This window comes from Scylla paramamosain, chromosome 31, assembly GCF_035594125.1.
Source record: "Scylla paramamosain isolate STU-SP2022 chromosome 31, ASM3559412v1, whole genome shotgun sequence".
Classification (NCBI taxonomy): domain Eukaryota; kingdom Metazoa; phylum Arthropoda; class Malacostraca; order Decapoda; family Portunidae; genus Scylla; species Scylla paramamosain.
In genome coordinates this window covers 17600073-17621540 of record NC_087181.1, presented here as the reverse complement: position 1 = coordinate 17621540, position 21468 = coordinate 17600073, and the positions used below count along the sequence as shown (strand labels likewise).

Genomic DNA, 21468 nt, shown 5'->3' with positions numbered 1-21468 from the left:
TCAGTATATCCTTCAGTGCCCTTTAGTTTTCTCATATATTTGTCTTGAATTTACCATCCTTTCTCTTCTATAAATATCTCAAGGATGTTTATATTGTCTCTTTTTTTTTTTTATATAATTTTTCTCTCCTTGATGAATTACTGTCAGGTTTTTTGTCCAATTAACATCATCTTGCAGATTCCTCAAACTTTTTGTACATTTGTCCTGAATATGCAGTCCTTCTCTTCTAAAAATACTCACAGGGATGTTCATGCTGTTATTTTTCTCCGGCTTGGTAAATTATTGTCAGGGTTTTGTTTGATTTACGCAGCCATTGTTTGTATTACCCCATAGCTCAGAATGGCTTACGAGGACAGTGTTTTATGGGTGTTCAGCATACAGGGTTGTTTAGGGTCATGTATCAATGTAGGGATTGAGGTATTGATGTGTGTGTGTGGATGTATTGGGTGCTGAATGAATGCTGGGTTTGAGGATGTTTTTGTTCATGTTTATTTATGCTTTAAACTGTTGGGTTTTATATTCTTACCTAGATTTATCCAGTGTTTCCTTCAGTTGTCTATGATTATCTTGTTATTTAGTCTATTCCAAACCGAATTAGTATTTCTGTGTTGATTTATTTTGTCATCAAGTGTGTGTGTGTGTGTGTGTGTGTGTGTGTGTGTGTGTGTGTGTTAGATCTCTACAGTTGCCTTTGTTAGTGTGTGTGTATGATATCACACCTGCTCCATCACACTTAATATCTTATCAAAGGTGATTCACTTTGTTATTGTCCAAACACACACAACCATATTCCTTTCCTGTGAATGCTTCCAGTTCCTTTTGAGTCTGATGGATGAGATGAGTGTTCAGGGAAGGTCAAGTACAGTCAAGGGCATCAGTGAAGTAACCTACTCTCACTCCCTCTATGTTTATGTCTTCTCTTAGTCTTACTCCTCTGAGCTACTCAAAGTTTCCTTACAAAACCTGAGAACAAAAAGACCCCAGCATATCAGAGGATGTAAGAATGAGGAAAAATGCAAAACACAGAGGAAGTGAGTACAGTATGTTACTCAGCTCTTGACCATAACTGTCATCTCTACTAGTTAACATACAGTAATGTAATACAACAAGCTAAGAAGGATATAAGGGACAGCCATGTGTAAACCTGGTCACATATTGCAGCTTCCCTTGTTTCTTATGTTCTTATCCCTTACGTCTTTTATAGTGTTATTCAGAGCCTTTATCAGTTCAGCCCATTCATTGTAGAGACTATCCAGATCTCACAGAAATGCCGAGTACATAAATTATATAGTTTTAGGGAATTACAGGAAGACATTTTTGATAATTTAACCCTCTAAATGCAGTGGCTGTCCTATACTCACATTCAGGCTGAGATTACATGGTCACGAGTCTTCTAATCAGCGAGGTGTGCATTATGTCAAGGAAATATTATGATCTAAGACTATCTAGGTTCCTACAATGTGAGTTAAAGCAGCCTAAATTAATAAGTTCCAATAATACACCATGATTTCAAGGTTAACAAAGAAAGTAGGATCCTAAACATACCACAACCCTCTTATGATACCAAAAATAAGATTAGATCCATGCTGCTGTACTAAAAGGTGGCACTTCATCATATTGGCCTGGTATAAATACACCAGCTTAGCATTCCACTTTGCACCAAGACCTTGCATCCCGCACACCAGCATGACACCGCTGCCTCGTAAGGATTCACCTGTTGTAGTTGAAGCTAAATACAGGCCCACCACTAGCTCAGGCCTTACTCGTGAAAACAACCCTCAGAATGTATACTAGTCCATCTTGTAGGCTTCTCTTGCACAACCCAACACAAAGGACGAGTACAGGTGGATAGATTAGGAGTGGCATTTTCTTAGTCTGTGAATCAGAAGTATAAATAAAAATCAATGGTCATTTTTTTAAATTTTTCTGCACATATAGTGTTCTTTATTTTTGGGATGATTTTATTACAGATTTCAATTAGTAAATACCAATTTTACATTCATAATTCAGAACAAGGGACAAATTTATTTCACTAATAACTGAAAATTTAAATGATTCATTTTGCTATATTTTTTCTCATATTTCACTTGTGTACTGCTGCAATGACTCTCCTGTCACAATATAAACATTACAATAAATGTACATTCTGCCTTTCCCTGTTACACAACAGAACACATCACATCACACACTCTTGTCTTGGCTGTCCTCTCACCCCTCACTGCCGCCATACAGGTCCGGCTGCAGCTGTGGGATACTGCCGGCCAGGAAAGGTTCCGCAGCCTCATCCCCTCCTACATCCGTGACTCAACCGTGGCCGTGGTGGTGTACGACATTACAAGTGAGTTGGTGGATTGTCATGGGCATAGCTCAAGTAATGTATGCTGCCGTGGTACAGTGGACCCACGTGTGCCTTGGCTGAGGGGTCCACGGGTACATGGGTTTGAATCCTGGTCAGGGTAGGAAGGGCATCCACTCCTGGTTGCAGTCTCCAAATGGCAAGTCAAAGTCCTTTGTTAGGAGGCACCATCCCAGCCCTGGTACTCTAGGGAAACTGGACATAAAAAAAAAAAAAATAATAAAGTAATGTCTCCCCCTCCCCTTCTCAGTTTAAATCCCTATTCAGAGTTGGTGTTTTCCATAAGCCTTTCCAGTTGCTTCTGTCTTGTGTCTCTTCTTTTTTATGTAAGAGGGATGCTGATCAAGGGCAACAAAATATATATATAGAAAGGTCCACTGAGGTACCAATTCTTAAAGAAATTCCCACTCCTCTACACCATGTCAGTTGTGTTTTCCCAATATTTATGCCTCAAAATATGTTATTAACATATTTTGTATGTGTATATTTTCTTTGGAGCGTGAAATTTTGGCATGGAACCATTTATTTATTGACATACTTTATTCTTACTGGTGCCAACTCCATTCACCATCATAGAAATGCCATTTATGTATTTATTTATTCACCAGTTTACATTTGTATATTTTCTTGAGAAATTTTCTTGAGAAATTTCTTGAGAGATTTGACTTGGGTCTGTTTAGCTATCCACCTGCTATATACCTGCAGATGCTAGTTCCTGTCTCCAAGCTGCCAGGAAGTACTTTTAATTTATTTATCATCTTACCCATGTATTTTCCTTGAAAGCAGAAACTGGTATATAGGTGTTTATTAACCCATGTATCTGTATTCTGTACCTGCAGATGCCAACTCCTTCCACCAGACCTCCAAGTGGATAGATGACGTGAGGACTGAGCGAGGCAGTGACGTAATTATCATGTTGGTTGGAAATAAGACTGATCTCTCCGACAAGAGACAGGTAAGCCTTTGTGATCAGAGTGCAAGTCAGGCCATTGAGGAAGAGGGTGATGATGCATAACGTGGTGTACAGGGGCAGCTCTGTGGTGTTGCTTGTTGCTGTTGCTTCCCAGTGTTACATTAAAAAAATAAATGAATAGATAAATTGCAAAAGTGTATGCTTAGTTCATTATTTCTTATACGACAGTTCCTTAGATACCTCTATAGAATACAAATGACAAAATTAAGCTCTCAGTTTATTTTTTTTTCATGTGTTCATGCAAAGAATATTTTACAGTGCCCTGAATATCAACAAAGGAGTATAACAGTAAAAGGATTAAGATATCTAAGTGACTCTTGAACTTAAAGCTAGACTAGCCTTTTCTAAGTGTTGGTGTGATCATTACTGTGTCTAGAGGAAGAGGAGGAAATAGTATGTGGGAAGGGTGAATTGATATATACAGCAGAAACAGGAGCATGATGACCCAAGTGTGGTGAGGTTGATGTGTGTGTCTTCAACTCACCCAAGTACACCCGACCATTATCACAGGCTTCCCTTATCAAACCCAACACGACATACAAGTGTAGTGACTAAGCAGTGTTCTGATGTGACAGGTCTCCACGGAGGAAGGGGAGCGCAAGGCCAAGGAACTCAACGTGATGTTCATTGAGACCAGTGCAAAGGCGGGATACAATGTGAAGCAGGTGAGTGTGTGTGTGTGTGTGTGTGTGTGTGTATACCTAGTTGTGGTACACAGAATAATACTCGTGTGTGTTGCTTTGTTTTTATATCTATTTTTATCCAGCTTAGTCTTTGAGCAGTTCCTTGCAGTTCGTAAATTGTGTGTGTATGTATGTGTAAGAGAGAGAGAGAGAGAGAGAGAGAGAGAGATGGTGGTAGTGAATATTGAGGCATAATACTGCAGTACTGCATTAAATGCGTCACTGAACCAAACAAATATTGAATGATCACAGAATAAGTTACTGATGAATTTCTTTTCAGTCATTAGTATTTGAATCTTGAATCATTACTAATCTTATAAGTTGATTTGAAGAAAGTACTTGGAAGTGAAAAACCAGAAGTAACTTTTTGATGAATTTCTCCATAACCAAAAGATATATAACACATTTTCCTTTTCTTCCCTTTCTTCCCGTCCTCCCTTGTCCTGTCCTTCACCCTGCCTCCCCTGCAGCTCTTCCGAAGGGTGGCCGCAGCCCTACCTGGCATGGAATCCAATCCTGAGAAGGGCAAGGTTGACAGTATCCTTTTATATACACTAATTCAAGTCCTTATTTACAGGCTGCCTATGATATGTTGTAATATTTCCTTCCTTTCCAGATAATTTAAATTATAGATGTATAAATGTGTGACTAAAAAAAAAGCATATAATATTTTCATTATTATTTTTGTAGGTTATCATTATTTTTATTATATATATATTGTATGTGTGTGTGTGTGTGTGTGTGTGAAATTAATCCAATTTTACCATTACTCTAGTTAGTCTGGAATTATGTAGTTATAGCAGTAGATATTGAAATAAAAATATTTTTATAAGCTGGAACATTCCAAAGATGGTAATATATATTAGGTAAATGTGAGCATATTTTTTTAGTTCTTTCTTTTGCCTTTGTCTCTGTTCCTCAGGGGTAACCTCTTTTCACACCTGAAAATAATATATACAGTCTCTCTCTCTCTCTCTCTCTCTCTCTCTCTCTCTCTCTCTCTCTCTCTCTCTCTCTCTCTCTCTCTCTCTCTCTCTCTCTCTCTCTCTCTCTCTCTCTCTCTCTCTCTCTCTCTCTCTCTCTCTCTCTCTCTCTCTCTCTCTCTCTCTCTCTCTCATTCAAATATTAAACAGATATACAGTTAAGTAAGTGAACCATACAAGCCTCATGTGTCGTGTCACTCCTGTCACAGTCAAAGCTAACAGTAGCAGGGGAGGCGGCACTGACAAGGTAGGTGTCAGATTAATGCCAGGATAAGGAGCCACAACAGGACCTCCTTGTCACAGTGCCATGGAGGGAGGTGGCATCGCTAGGCTTGCATGGAGAAGGTAAAGTTGTGATTTATATTTCATCGCTGACTGTGGAGTTTAGTTTTGCTTGATTTATTTATTGCACTGTGTTGCGTTTGTGTTTGCGTACGTGCTTGCATGTGCGTATGTATGTATGTATGTATGTATGTATGTATGGTGTTGCTGGTGTGCATCCTATGGTGTATTTTTGGGATGATTATTCCATGTGGTTATTTGTAATTCATGGTAGTTATCTTTACTCAGTTATTTATGTGAGGATGATGTTACATGATCTGCAGGCATTATTGTATGTGGATGTTCATGGTTAGTGATATGCTGCCTTTTTGAAGAAGGGTAGGTTAAGTACATTCTTTTCCTAAGTCATCTTGCTGTACATACTGAGGTTGTGTTAGGATGAGTCCCTACTGACTCTTGTTCGCCATGCTGCACCTCAGCTTTCAGAGCGGAGGCTGTGGTGTGGTGTGGTGTGGTGTGGTGTGGTGTGGTGCGGTGCGGTGTGGTGCTTCAGAGATACTGTGAGGGTTGGGGTGTGAATGGTGGTGAGTGCTCTGCAGGTGGTCATTTGTGGGTCAGGCTATTTATTTATACTTTGCAAGATAATAATGATTTCCTTTCATATAATATAATACATGAATTAATTTATCTCATTAGAATTTGATAATTGAATAGAACATAAGTATTATTTTGGATTAGAATCACTTGCCCTTTAAATGAATACAAGTATTATTTTTTGCTTAGAATCTTTCATTATATAGCAATTTAGATATTTAAGCAGTTGTATATATATATCTTTTTAATATAAAAGTTGTAAATCACTTGAAAACTTGAAACCTGAATTTGTTATTCAAATGTAACAGAAATTATTATTATTATTTTATTTTATTTTATTTTTTTAATAATATCATGGCTGTTTGATGTGGATGGCATTGTGATGTGTTATCAGAGGACTTTGTGTTCGTGCAGCTGTTCATGGGAGTGCTGCTTTATTTTTGGCATGGGAATGTGTCAGTGAGTTTTTTTTCCTCTCACAAAGTAACATTCATTAATTTCACATCATGATGAGCAGTGCCCTCAGCATCCTTTAGGTTACCTATAGGGACTTAACCTGCTAAATGTTTCTATTGTGTATATGTTTTCATTCTTGAACAGAGGAAGAGGATTGTTAGAGATGTTTTGTGATAGTTGCCAGCAAACACGCAGTGAGGCTCCATCATACAGATCAATCTACAGTTTCCATAGTTTCATATATCCCAAAAACCATTACTGAATCAAAACACTTATGACTTAATTTTTTTTTCATTATATCCAATTTAGAGTATTTTCATTTTGTTGTGCTGAAGTTTTATAGTGTGTCAGTTGATATACTCAAGAATTTCCCAAAGACTCCCCTTTACATTATATATTTGTTCAGTCACAGTATTTTTTTCTCATATATAACTCTTCTGATCTGCTGACAAGTTGGTAACAAAACTTGACAATTGATAGATTTTCAGCAGACGAGAGGACTTGAGATTGAGGGAAGACACTTTAACACAATGGAAATGAGTATGACATGATACTCAACTCTGTGACTGTATGTTCACTTTCTAGTAGAGTAGGGCAAAGAATAGGTAGTGTTATATTTGGAGTGTCATGAGTTTGTAAGGATTTTTCTTACTTATTGCACTTTTAATGATTGGTATTATCTTAAGCACAAAAATTTATCAAATCCCAATATTGAAATATCCATCCAGACCACACAATGAGAACACAGAGATTTTTCTGTCCATATCCTGTCTTTGTATAGCACACTAATGTTCTCATGACCTCAATACCCTCACATCCTGTCCTCACAAAGCATTTAACTCTTCACTTTACATCTCACAGGTGCAGTGCCTCATTAATCCTTCCAATAATGCAAGTAGGGCAGACCTGCTACTTAATATTTCTTGAATGGTCACACCTGTAAAGGGTCCAGTGTGTGAGTAGGTTTTTATGCCATCTCATCATCAACATGGCCATCATGACTTGGTTCTTACAGTGTCTTGACTTGAAGCACAGCGGTGTTGATCATTGATTACATGGCACTGTAATATGTTAGGTCCTCCAGATTCTCTTCCCAGCCAGTTTTGCTGTATGTTGGGGCCATAGTGCATAACTGAGGCTTGTTTAGAGCACTGGTACACCACTAGTCATGGTTCATTCTGCTGGTTGTCTGAAAGTAACTGATAAAATATAATACAGATTGACCACTGTAAATTACAAAGAAAACCTGTGAAGAATTATAAATTTATCTCTTTAAAACATTATATAGAATTAAAATTTTTGGAAAATAAAGTAATTGGAATTTAGTAAGAAAACATATGAAGATCTCCTTGAATTGTCAGATCAGAAAGAGTCACCTTAAGTTTTTAGTTTTGAAGCAACCCTTATAAGTAAGGAGTTAATGGGCTCTAGGTGTTGAGGATCACTAGTATCATCTCTTAAACCCCTTCACTGGATGGTGTAAAGAAGAATAAAATTAACAGAGTCAGATCTCTCCATCATATTATATGGAAGTATAGAAACCATATACTCTTCCACTGGAATAATATTAGAAAGCATAGGAACATTCCTCAGTGTCCATTACCATTACTGCCAACATTACCATTGTCACCACAGCCTCCACCACCTCAGCAAACATGTCCATTCAGTCTGGCAGCAGCATGGCAGTTTTGTCACCAAGAATGTATTTTTGTTACACTCCTGCATGTGATTTATTCAAGGTTTTGTTTGTTATGTGATAATTTTCTGTTGATATTGTTCTGTGATGAGTGGAGTTCAAAAGGCAAAAACTCATAACAAAGCCAGACTAACATAGTAAAGTTCAGTTTGGCTTGCTCTAATACACATAATTATTAACACTAACAGTAGTAGCATCTGATGATTAACTTATAACAATGGTACAGTATTGTGATTCAAGTCAGCTTTGCCAGGCACCCCAGGAGTCTAGTTACGCTGGACTGGAGACCTTATGCCTGCCATTGATAAGCAGTAACAGGTGCATAATATAAGAAAACACCTCACTTCTCAACAGTAACAGCATAGAAATATAAACATTTGCCTCTTGGACTTCACTTAACGCATTTTCCTTTTATGTCTTGCTCGTCCCAGTCATCCCTTTCTTTTCCTTAATTCACCACCTTAGTGACCGAGGTTGTTCTGAGAGACTCGGACAACACCACGGAGATTGGGCGGACACCAGATGGCGGGTGTGCTTGCTAGGCCACCCCCATCCCCTATCCCGCCCCAAGGCACCCCAGTCCACCCCCTCCGTCCCCAGTAATGGTTGCCTAATGCACTGCGTCGCCTCCACACACCCATCCTGCCCATCTCGCCTGTTTCACGCAGCCTGCAGCTATGCCCTTGCTCACTCACACACACACACACACACACACACACACACACACACACACACACACACACACACACACACACACACACACACACACACACATGCTCATAATGCTCCATCTTTAAATGCCAAACATGATAACTTGGTACTAAAACACAGGACATTATATGCTTGACTCCTATAGAAATCTTGAAACACAACACACACACTTACTCAATGCATTATCCTTAAATGCTGAATATGGTAACTTGGTACTAAAACATCGGACATTATAAGCTTGACTTGATCCTATAAAAAATCTTGAAATTTACACACATAACACACACACACACACACATGCATACACTCACATGTTTGATATACATAGAGAAAAGCATATTTGTTGGTGTGTGTGTGTGTGTGTGTGTGTGTGTGTGTGTGTGTGTGTGTGTGTGTGTGTGTGGGTAAGAAGGGCACATGTTCATACCAGCACTGTTCTGCCTTTGATCCTGTGGAGAAGCTTAGTTTGTGTGGAAGGTTTACTTTCTGCTTACTAGTGTTCACTGAAGGGTTACTGCAGGAACAGTTGTCATAAATTACTGCCTTGGAACAACACTTAAGTTATTGTTATGATTTATTATAGTTTTCTCCATATTGTTTGTTTTTTTAATTAGTCTTGTACAGTCACGGTCATTAGTCATGTAACATTCTGCGTTTTCTTCTGTTGTGTTTAATATTTTCCATGCAAAGTGTTCTGGTATGCTTAAATCCATCAGTTTTCTAGTTTTGTAAGATTGTCAAGCAGATATGAGGACTTTTGGGGGATGATGTAAAGTACATTAGAAGTGAATGTGTGGTCATGACAAGACTTTTGTCCATGACTGTACCTGTGGGCTGTCAGTGTTGTGTTCTGTGATGTCAGTGTTAGACTTGTGTTTTGAGGGCCAATCAAATTTGTAGGTGTGACGATAAATATTTATTTTTAAATTAATGAGATTTTTCATAAGAAATTTACCTAATATTTTAATTAAGAATAAATTATATACATTCAGCTCTGAAGGGGATGTGAGGAAGTGAAGCTTTTTTTTTTTTTTTTTCTCTGTTACTGGCATTGGTTTATTTTTTCTCTGTCAGGATCAGCATACAGTAGATTATTTTATTTATTCAGGGAGTACTGCTCTGAAAAGGTTGTCTGGAGTGCTGGCATTCAGTCCCACTGTTTCTGTATCACCACTCACTTTTTACTGCAGAGATCGTGGGACGAGTGCTTGGCTCACGGTGAAGAGTTGTTCATTAATGCTTGGTTATTTTGAAAAGGTCAATGCATGGGCTTATATACTGTGCTCTGCTCTTAAATGTAGTGCTGGATTTGCTTTTCCCAGTACAGTTGTAACTATCTAGTTGTTTTTCACATTTTTGAAAACTGTTCAGCATTGCTGTTGGAGACAAATTGCTAGAAACACAAAGAAATAAAGTATATTCACTGTGTTTCTTGTTTCTTTGTTGGAGAGAAACTACTCCAAACACAGAAATGTGCTTAGTTCTTGTTTCTAATTTTCTGTGTTGGAAACCAGTTAAGAAATGCAAATAATATACAATATTTTTGTGTTTTTAGTAAGTCATCCCTAAAACCAGTGCTTGAACAACTTTAGAAAAAATAAATAAATAAGTAAATAAATAAATAAATAAATAGCTGCAGCTGGATTAGGAAAAGGAAACATCGTCTAAAAATGTGGGCCTGTGCCTCTAGGGCTGGTGTTCAGAGGCAGCATTCATCGGTAGCTCACCATCTAAATCTTCCAAAATTTCATGTCAGTTTGCTTAGCTACTTAATAAGCTTGGTGTCATTACTGCCTCTTAATGGCCAAAAGTTCTCACAGATTCAGCTGCACTGTGCACTTGTGTGATGCTGAATTAAAATTTTTGTTGATGAGGCATATTATTCTTTTTCATACTGTTTTATTATTAGCAGGTCGTTGTTTTATTTACATTTGTTTTGTTGATGTTTTTTTGGGTTATCTCACAGACTCCTCCTTGTGCAAAGAAATTGTGTACATTTTAATATATATAAGATGTATAACTTTAATAATTATAACTTCCTATGTGATTATGCTACATGTGGGTGTATTCTTCATTGATGTACAGGTGTGTGTGGGTCTGTTTGTATGTACGTATGCATTTGCTGGGAATCAGGAAATGTGTTCATACATTTGTCTGTGTTCAGGAAATGTATGTCTGGGGCCTTGAAACTAATCAGAATACATGAGCTGTCTGCCATTCCAATAATAACACTCAGTACTTTTCAAACATAGCTTTAGTTAACAGTAAATCATATTACGAAATGCAAAGATTCTCAAATACAACCTCAATTGATAATTCAGACCAATAACTTAGTCTTTTAAATAATGAATGAAAAGTACACAACTCACTTTCTCAAATATATATAAATTTGACATAGGTAGTTCAAGCATTTACTCATGGGTGAGTAATGAACAGATCACAAATTATTCACCTAATATAAACACGACTATAACTGCCTTCGTCTTGGCGATCAAGATTCATACAAATTAAGCCAATTTCAATTAGAAAAACACATTTTGAGAAGCATGTAAAATTTTCTTTCATCTTGGTGCTTATGAATTAATTAAAATAAATATCAATTGCAGTATATTTTGAGAGGGAGGTAAACATTTTGTTTTAAACCTATACATTTAATTCATATGTGATTATAACACATTTTCAGATATGCATAGTGTTTTTGTCTTAGTTTTACTTTCCCTTCCACATGATGAATGCATTTGATTTCATGTGACCCCAGCATAGGTTTCCTGAAGGCTTGGTGAGGGTGCTGTCTCTCTTTCCCCACAGGGATGAAGAACACCACATGTACATAGACTAAGTTTTCTCGGGTTACTGTTATGCGGAAAGGTGATGCTAGTTACTTATTTTTTATATTAATATTACTACCACCACATCTCCGATACCAAATACAACATATGCACCATTTTGTAGTTGTTTCATTGTCAGATTTTTTTTTTTTATTATGTTTTTAGGTTTGCATTTGTTCTGTTTAGTTTGTGCATGTGTTGTTTGTTGGCTGTCCCACGTGCATGGCCAGACTGCTCCAGGTCTGCTCTGCTCTGTGTGCCACAAGATGAGGTAAGTAACAACTGTGGTTATTGTTGTCTTCTGTTGGTTGCAATGCAAGGGTGTTTAGTTAATCAACATCACTATCTAACTGATTGACTGACTGCCAGTTATTTCTTTGGTTTGTACTGGTGAGAGAGCATTTTGGCAGGAAACATATTGACTGATATGATAAATATGTGGTGTAGGAAACACATCATAAACCAATGATGACAGAGAAAGTAAAGGACTGCTGTTTTATTTTGCATTTTCCTACATAAACTCATTCCTTTGTGAATATTAGTAGGTGACTGAATGACTGATTAACCAAGTAACTGACACATGTTTATTAACCATATGATTTCCTTGGGGGTTCCATTTAACCTTGTATAATTATGTGTCTGCATGCTCTCACACTTACCCATGTTTGTGTTATGATTATAGTGTCGGGTAAGGTTTGAAACACTTGTTGATTAAGTTATTTCAGATGTCGATGGATCGACTTTGTGATATATTTTTTTCTGGTTTAAGTGATTATGGCAACTTTCCTCCAAACAGTACATTACATAGATCCACATTGATGACTTCTGTGGAAGGTTTTGGTCTATTCAAAATCACCTTCTCTTTTATTTTTGCATATCATAGCTAAAGTAACAAGGGATTTAATCATTGTTCCCTGTTGATGCAATGTGTGGAGCATGTGGTGCCGAGTAACTCATTACTATCCAGGCATCTCTGGTTTGTTATCAATGAAGTCAGTCATTACACTGACCAAGCACATTGAATTTACTATAATCATAAAATCTTGAACATTATGAAATTTTGGTTCTTGATAATTACTTCAATAGTTGAGAATAGTAAACTCAGGCTGCTTCTCTTGCTCCTCATTATTGGTTAGCTTGGATTTTTTAAAGACATGTTTTTCTTCATTAGCTTACGTGCTACTAGCCAAGAACTTTAGCTTAATGGTTCAAGTTCACATGTAAATAATTCCAAAACATTTATAATTAGTTTTTACAATTAGAAAGCAATAAGAAAACTTCCCTTATCTTAACCATTTAACAACACTGAGGCAGTTGTTCATACCAGTGAATAATTTCCATTTTCCAGCATTCACAAGACAAAAATACTCCTTGGAACATTGTATCTCCTTTTTACAGCAGTCTTTGATATGATCTCATATTAGCAACCAGCTCTACTTTTGATCCTTTCACTACTAATGACTAGAGCCTAGTTACTTCATTTGAGTGACTTAGGCAATATTGGTGAGCCCCAAGCACTACATACACTCAGGTTTGCACTACTTCATCACTCCTTTTTCCTGTCGGTGGTGTCTTTTGAAATTACACTAAACTTCTACCAGAACATTTTAGTAAGCTGGAGAGAATTAAACATGGTGAAAAAGCTACATCATCCTCTCTTGTGGCTCATACCATGCCACTACATAACCTCAGCCCTCTAGCATTTCATCCTCTCATTAATTATTTACTTTACTTCAATCTATCTATATACCAGACCGACAATCCTGCACGGGGTAGCCCAGACAAAGCACCACACACAGGAATCTGGAATGAGCTGCAAAAAAGTAGTAAATGCAATAACTATACATGATTTTAAGGAAAAACTGGATAAGAGTAGAAATCAAGACAGGACACCACAAGCTTAGATTCCTCCTCCTGTAAACCACAACTAGGTAAATACATCATTCACGCTCTTGGCCCTATCAGCTTATGTTAGAGAGGGACTTTCTGTTCTAAATAACTAGTTCACTTCATCCCAGGTCACACCAGCAGGATGACAAAGCAGGTACCCATCGACAGCCAAGTTTTGCGTAGTTTCCTTAACTTGGAGAGCAGCCGTGGACCTTCGCCCCCAGCCCCCCCCACAGGAGATCCAGCCGGACCAGGAGGGCTCGGGGTGTATATGCTAGGAGGCCGCCCTCATGCTCTAGTCTCTCACGTGTCCTCGCACTTGTCTGCTGGAGGGAAGTGGTGGTGGGAGTGTCAACTTCTGCTGGCGTCTGCTGCTGCTGCTCCCCTCTTTATTACCCCTTGATTAGCGTTATTGTTTATTAATATTTACGATTTATCATGTTTTTATTATTATTGCTATCATTATCATTATCATTATTATTATTGTTATTTGTAAAGTAAGTCCTGGATTTAACATTACGATATTGATTTGTTGCCCGATTTTACGAGCAAAAATCGTCCTAACACAACGCCATCCTGAGTTCTCAAGGGTGTGTTGCTGAAGGAAGTATTGTGGCCACTAACTTGCCCAAGTATTGCTGTTATTGATGTGACTTGAATGATGCACACAAGCCATGGACTTGCTTTATGCTACTTGTTTTTCCTGCCCAGTGTATTTCATAAAGCAGATAAGTATTGTGGTATAGGCTGCCATGTTTTATTTATTTTACTTTATTAAATGGCATTATTTCATTGTTTTAGTTTCATTTACTTTTTTTATATTTCTCTAATAAGGTTCCTTAATTTTTTTCTCAACTCTAATGTTATTTATCTTCATTCTAATCTGCATATGAACTGGTTTCTGTGCTTTTTACATTAATTATTTTCTTAATTAAAATGCATAATTATGGGGTTGTTTCTTTAATAACATTCTTTAATATTCCTCAGTTTGACACTTAATTTATCATCATTCTGACCTGCACATGGACTGGTTTCTATGCTTTCTGCTCTCTCAACATTTATTTTTTTATGCATTTTAGTTAATTTCTGTAATTAGTCTCTTGATTTCTTACACATTTTGTGATAAAGAAGGATAGGTTGTCAAATACTTCCCATGTCCAGGCTGTTCATTCCACAATCTGTTACGTCTTTGTGTCATTGTTGCTTCTCAATAGCTGGTGCTGTGTTTGTTTTACGCAACAGTGATTTGTTTGTGTTGGGCAATAATATATAGTCTTTTTTTTTGGTTTTACATTGTTTAGGGGCTGATGAGTACTTTGGCTCACCATTCTAAATTTTCTCTTGTAAATTGGATATTTAAAAAATGTTTCTGTCCTTGGTTTTTGATTTTGCTTTTGTATGATCTTTGACTCAAATTATTGCTATCATTCATTGATGTCACATTATTGGTGTCTGTAAAGTGATATTTTTTTTCATACCATTCTGGACAAATTTTTTGGTTTTCTTTGTGTAATATTCCACTCAGTCTGAAATAGTAAATGATTAGTAGTTTCTGTAAGGGAATTTTCTTTGTCTGATATTCTATTCTATTTTGTATCAATAGTCTGCATTTATGAAAAATCTGATTTGCGTCTTAGGAGTCCCCAAAAAATGTCATCACTGCAACCTGTTTGTGTATATAACCATTTACAATCTGTAAAATTTGTTTTCCCACCAATCCACCAGATTTGATCTGGCTGTACTTGTAAGGATTCTGCCTTGTTTCACTAGTCCAAAATGTACTGTAAGATTCATGTTACTTAAAAATGGCTCTCAGTTGTATTCAGTTTCATCGTATCAAGTATGCATCAGAAAGCTATTTATTCTCCCAAGATTTTAAGGCATTTTCAATGACTAAAAGAGAGACGAGATGGAGAACACCTGACAAAACACAGCAATTAATGTGTACCATTGTGAAGCCTGAGTGCACAGCTGGGAAGACTTCTCTGTACCAGCTGCTTAAAAATGTCTTAAAATGTTGTAAGAGTGAATAGCATTTCAAGCACTTCCCAGTTCAGCTAAATATTTAAACTTGATAACTTTTCTTTTCTTTCTTTTCTTTTTCAGTTTTCATATGTCATCTGTTTTGAACATCCCTGTACAGTCATGGCCAGAAGTTGATTAACGTTCTACACTTAATTCTGTTGTTTTCCTTCAGTGTTAAATCCTCTGCTTTCCAGATAATCTTAGGAATTATAACAACTTGGAGATCACTGGCAAATCTACTTGCTCATTTTTATTGTATACTCTGGAACTCTCTGCCCTTCTTTCCCATTTTCCTACGGGTTGAACTATTTCAAGAAAGAAATGTCAAAACACCCCCAGAACAAATTTGTCCAATCCATTAAAAAGAGAAGAAGAAAAAAAAAAGGGATGTAGGATTTGAGGGCACTTTTTGTCTGCTATTTTTTCTACTTTAGATCATTCTCATTTACATGAAAACTAAAATAAAAAGATCAGAATATGTCAGATAAGAGGGAACATGATAAATGCATAGGAAATGTGTGCACAAAGCTGAAAAGAATAGAAAAGATCAGGGGATGTAATCTTGAGGGAAACCACTAACAATAGTGGAAATGAGTGCAGAAAGTTAATGACTTATGACCATGACTGTACACACAGAGTTGGGTTGCATTCTGCGTCACCAGCCCACCAAGTATTAGCCGCAGTACTGAGCAAGAGGCTACAACACACCATTGTCACGAACCACCTCTATCTCTTGTGCCGAGTGGAATTACTAGAGTTAGCTTAGCTTGTGTATTCAGAGACCAGCACTGATAGTCACCATTTTCAGTGTCATAAGATACCACGTAGTCACTGTGCAGTATCTACCTAGTCTTGTCAAGTCAGTCTTTGTTTTGATACAGGTTCACAAGTCATCTACTTTCCTCAGATCTTTTGAAGTGAGATTAAAATGTAAGCATTCACGTTCACTTAGGATATTTTCTCGGGTTGCATGTGTTTTCTTTATTCAGAATTCAAGGGGATAAAATGGATGAATTTAGAGGAAAAGTGGAGGTAAATGACTTGTCAAAGAACAAAGTACATATGTAAGACCAACTGTGCTACTGTGAATCCATTCCATTCTGTTCCCTAAAATTGTGACCGGTACATGTCATCCGTAGAGAAAAATTTACAGCTGTAGTGTGTACGTTTGCAGTTTTACACTTAGCAAGTTCTGAAATTAACTTAAAAGTACCTCCTACAGACATGAAGCTGTTACAAATTGACTTGATGTTCTGGCTTTGGAATAGTTAAGCAGTGTTTGCAGGAGAGGAATACCAGCGGCCTAAACACAGTGTAAAGCTAGTAGTTGTCATCTAGTTGGTGCCTCAAGTCTCAGACCCAAACTTACTCCTGTACATCCAACCATTCCCTTGCACATTTTGCCCTGTGATCTTTTGGCTGCTTCCTATGACTTAACATTATGGTATATTTAAGACTTATAGATTGGTATCTTGGGTCCAGATCGTCAGTCGTGTTACTTTCCCACATTTCAGATGTTTGGTTTGGTAACAATTAATTTTTGGTAACATTTAGAGCCTACGAGTGCGGGAATAACTCGCCCTGTGCATACGAGTGAGCATTGAGGGTTTGTGATACTTGCATTCATACCAAGACTTTGATTTGTCTCATTTAGGCTTCAGCTGTGCCATGTGGAGACACTGAATACATTTGAAAGTCTACCTTTGCCTCAGCTTAGTTATTCTTGTTTTTAAGTGAGAGGTTGTCGTCTGTGGACTGCACGGGAGGAACTGGAGCATTGATATTAAGGCCTAGGAATATTTGGGCTTTACTGGGAACCCCCAAAAGTTTCCCTCACCTGGAGGGAGGGAGGGAGGGCTGCCCATGCCCCTATAATGAAAGTAATGTTTATTTTCTCATTCTCCCCATGAGTGTATAAAGTCCACAAAGGGAAACACATTGTATATGGAAGAAAAAAGTTAGGCAATTTGTTATATTTCTTGTCTAACTCTTTTTTTTTATTTGTGGGCTTTATCATCATACTCTTTGCAGGATTGTGATAGAATCATTAAGATTAATGTATATTATTATGGTGGCAATATATATACCTATATCTTGTGCTGGAATAAGCGAAAATTGTTTATTGGCAGCTGGATTAACTACGCTGAATCTTTAATTGTAGTCAACTAGTGGTTATAGAATCTAATGATTTAATTACAATACCATGTGAAATAAGAAAGCTTTATTAACTAGCTGAAAATACCATAGCACCCATGTTTTATCTTGGTTCATGTATACATTTGCAAAGTCACTTTATACCTCATCCAATGTTCTTTTAAGGTCTTTGATCAACCCACTGCTAGTTTGCAAGCTTCACACCACCACCACCTCACCTAAGGTCCCCTCCTGTTCGGTTCATAACCTCATGTTGCTGTTGGTCGCCTAGAGAGAGCCCCCTATAGATACCCTCTGTTCCCTCCCAGTCCCTCCTCTCTGGCTTCACCACCTCTTAGAGTGCTCAAATCTCAGTGTTTTGTAGGTTAATACCAAACCCAGCAGCAACATAACTACCTGTGATTGCTTCAAGGGGACGTCTGCAGCTGTCACCAAGTTGCCTTACGTACTAACAGAGCCACATAAAAAAGGAGCCCAGATTTTAAATATACCGAAAGAGGAGGTACATTACCATAATTTGAGTTACAGATCATAATTAGTGAGGTTAATAAGCAGCATTGGCTTGAAGAGTTAGCCATGTGCTAAACTCCATATGATCTTGAGCCAGACTGATGACAATCCCACACTGTTTAAGTGTTGAAGTCCCAAAAATAATTAAGTTACAAGGGCAAACTAAGAATCCAAGACAAGGTGTTGGTGGCTGCTGCAGACGTCGCCGACCTGTGCGCTTGTAACCGTCAATATTTTGTGTGTGGGGGTAAATACTAATAATAGGAAGGGTTTTAAAAAGCTTCATTGTGATTAGCCTCCGCTCTCTCTGACTGCGCGTGTGATCGAGACACGGGGACAGGCGAGGGGCGGCGAGCACTTTGCTTTGTCAAGGCAATTTTTGAGTAGCTGTGCTTCTAGGTGTTAGCACGAGTAATAAGTCCGACTACTACGTACTCCAATACCACTTGTAGCGAACTCAGTACACCTGCAGTCCTTTTGTGTGGAAGTGAAGGAGGTGAGAAAATCGCTTGATCGGGTGAGATTATGATGATAAAAATAGGCATAATTTTGAGAGGAAGAGATGTTCTCAAAGCAGTGAAATGTGATTTATGAGTAAATATATCTTGGCGTTGATGTTCACAATACACACTACCTACGTACACTAAAATAAGTAAACTGTCCCGTACTCCTTAAGGATACTATGAACTATTCTAGCTTACTTTGAAAGACGAAACATTGAATCTTTCACTAATACGGTCGTGCATTACTTGTTTTTTCACCGATATACGAAACTTAGAATATTGATATTTGAAACTTGTAAAAACAAATCAAATTCCATTATATTGCATGAAAACTCCCTGGGAAAATATAAATATTGTCGCCTGTACAATTACCATGACGTATTGTGCTACATTAGTCCATAAGCCCTATTTCGTTAATGCTCATGTACACTCTTTACAATAAATATTTAAATCAAAATCAGTACCTGCATTGGAATTGCTTGAAACCCAAACTGTACCATCCAGTTCAGTGTTATTACAACAGCTGGAAACATAGCTTATAATCTCGGCCTTCAGTTACCGTGCAGTGGAAAAGAAAACATGCTTCATAATCTTCACAATGGGCTTAATTCGGCGATACCAGCGTTTATTTATTAATTGTTATTTTTTTTTTTTTTAAGTTTCGACACACACACACACACACACACACACACACTACTGTTACATCCAGATAAAGATAAAAAGTCAGGGTAACAAAGAATGAAGGAAAGTGTGCAATGTGGAAGTGAATTATTGTTGCAGTAATAAAATTGCCATACGAATGTTCCTTGTCTCATTATTACATCATTAATAGTTTTGCTTCCCTCTTGCTGGTAATTTGCAGCTACTTGATTTGTGCGCATGTCCTAGTTTGACTTTTCCGCTTGCATGATTTGTTAGTAATAAAGAAAACGGAGAGAGAGAGAGAGAGAGAGAGAGAGAGAGAGAGAGGAATTGATAGACAAATATTAAATTAAATATTATACATAAGAAATTATGAGAAAAAAGACAAATAAATACATAAATTCCAATGAAATATAAAGCAAATTATGAAAAAAAAAGTAAACGTTTCTGTGACAAGATACACCGCACAGTGTACGTAAACCTGTGGGAGACCAAGTTGTTGTGGTGAAGGATTTTTGATGGCCGGACATTGAAGCTTGTATGTATATTTTAATAAGAGCACCTGATTTTGCCCAAGAGAGGTAAACATTTGATAATCATGTATATATACTGGAGGAAACATACTTTTAATGAGTGGGTTCAAGTCACACAAGATTTTTAATGATTTCACATCAGATGCAATAAATGAGACAAGACCTGTTTAAATTTGGCGCTTAGATTAGTGGTATATGTCAGTTACAGTTATAATGGCTTATGAATTAGTTTTACATGTTTATACTTGGTCTTATTTTATTTTGTATTAGTATAGAATAATATGAGAAAATTTGGTGCATATTATTGGAAGCTGAAAGACCATTTTGTGGATTGGTGTGTGGGTCACTGAACAGCGGAGCCTGAGCGCTGGCAGAGTTTTTTTTTTTTTTTTTTTTTTTATGTAGGAAGGACACTGGCCAAGGGCAACAAAAAATCTAATAAAAAAAAAATACCCAATGAAATGCCAGTCCCATAAAAAGGGTCAAAGCAGTGGTCAAAAATTGATGAATAAGTGTCTTGAAACCTCCCTCTTGAAGGAATTCAAGTCATAGGAAGGTGGAAATACAGAAGCAGGCAGGGAGTTCCAGAGTTTACCAGAGAAAGGGATGAATGATTGAGAATACTGGTTAACTCTTGCGTTAGAGAGGTGGACAGAATAGGGGTGAGAGAAAGAAGAAAGTCTTGTGCAGCGAGGCCGCGGGAGGAGGGGAGGCATGCAGTTAACAAGATCAGAAGAGCAGTTAGCATGAAAATAGCGGTAGAAGACAGCTAGATATGCAACATTGCGGCGGTGAGAGAGAGGCTGAAGACAGTCAGTTAGAGGAGAGGAGTTGATGAGACGAAAAGCTTTTGATTCCACCCTGTCTAGAAGAGCAGTATGAGTGGAACCCCCCAGACATGTGAAGCATACTCCATACATGGACGGATAAGGCCCTTGTACAGTGTTAGCAGCTCGGGGGTGAGAAAACTGGTGGAGACGTCTCAGAACACCTAACTTCATAGAAGCTGTTTTAGCTAGAGATGAGATGCGAAGTTTCCAGTTCAGATTATAAGTAAAGGACAGACCGAGGATGTTCAGTGTAGAAGAGGAGGACAGTTGAGTGTCATTAAAGAAGAGGGGATAGTTGTTTGGAAGGTTGTGTCTAGTTGATAGATGGAGGAATTGAGTTTTTGAGGCACTGAACAATACCAAGTTTGCTCTGCTCCAATCAGAAATTTTAGAAAGATCAGAAGTCAAGCGTTCTGTGGCTTCCCTGCGTGATATGTTTACCTCCTGAAGGGTTGGACGTCTATGAAAAAACGTGGAAAAGTGCAGGGTGGTATCATCAGCGTAGGAGTGGATAGGACAAGAAGTTTGGTTGAGATCATTAATGAATAATAAGAAGAGAGTGGGTGACAGGACAGAACCCTGAGGAACACCACTGTTATGTGGACTTAGGAGAAGAACAGTGACCGTCTACCACAGCACCAATAGAACGGTCAGAAAGGAAACTTGAGATGAAGTTACAGAGAGAAGGATAGAAACCATAGGAGGGTAGTTTGGAAATCAAAGCTTTGTGCCAGACTCTATCAGAAGCTTTTGATATGTCCAAGGCAACATCAAAAGTTTCACCAAAATCTCTAAAAGAGGATGACCAAGACTCAGTAA

General features: G+C 37.7%; 1 protein-coding gene across 3 annotated transcripts in view; it reads left to right on the top strand.

Annotated features, from left to right (window-relative positions):
* The window catches only part of LOC135088765 (ras-related protein Rab6), a 41142-nt gene extending 21697 nt beyond the window's left edge, over positions 1-19445 (top strand). Inside the window, exons 4-8 of one of the 3 annotated variants that reach the window (XM_063983775.1) lie at positions 2233-2338; positions 3196-3311; positions 3905-3994; positions 4483-4549; positions 13657-19445. In XM_063983775.1, coding sequence (XP_063839845.1) covers positions 2233-2338; positions 3196-3311; positions 3905-3994; positions 4483-4549; positions 13657-13730 — 453 coding nt within the window. In that variant the 3' untranslated portion in view covers positions 13731-19445. Of the gene's footprint in view, positions 1-2232; positions 2339-3195; positions 3312-3904; positions 3995-4482; positions 4550-8488; positions 8798-13653 lie in introns of those variants that run through there. The other 2 variants (XM_063983774.1, XM_063983773.1) reach the window with 2 other exon arrangements.
* The last annotated feature ends 2023 nt before the right edge of the window (positions 19446-21468 follow it).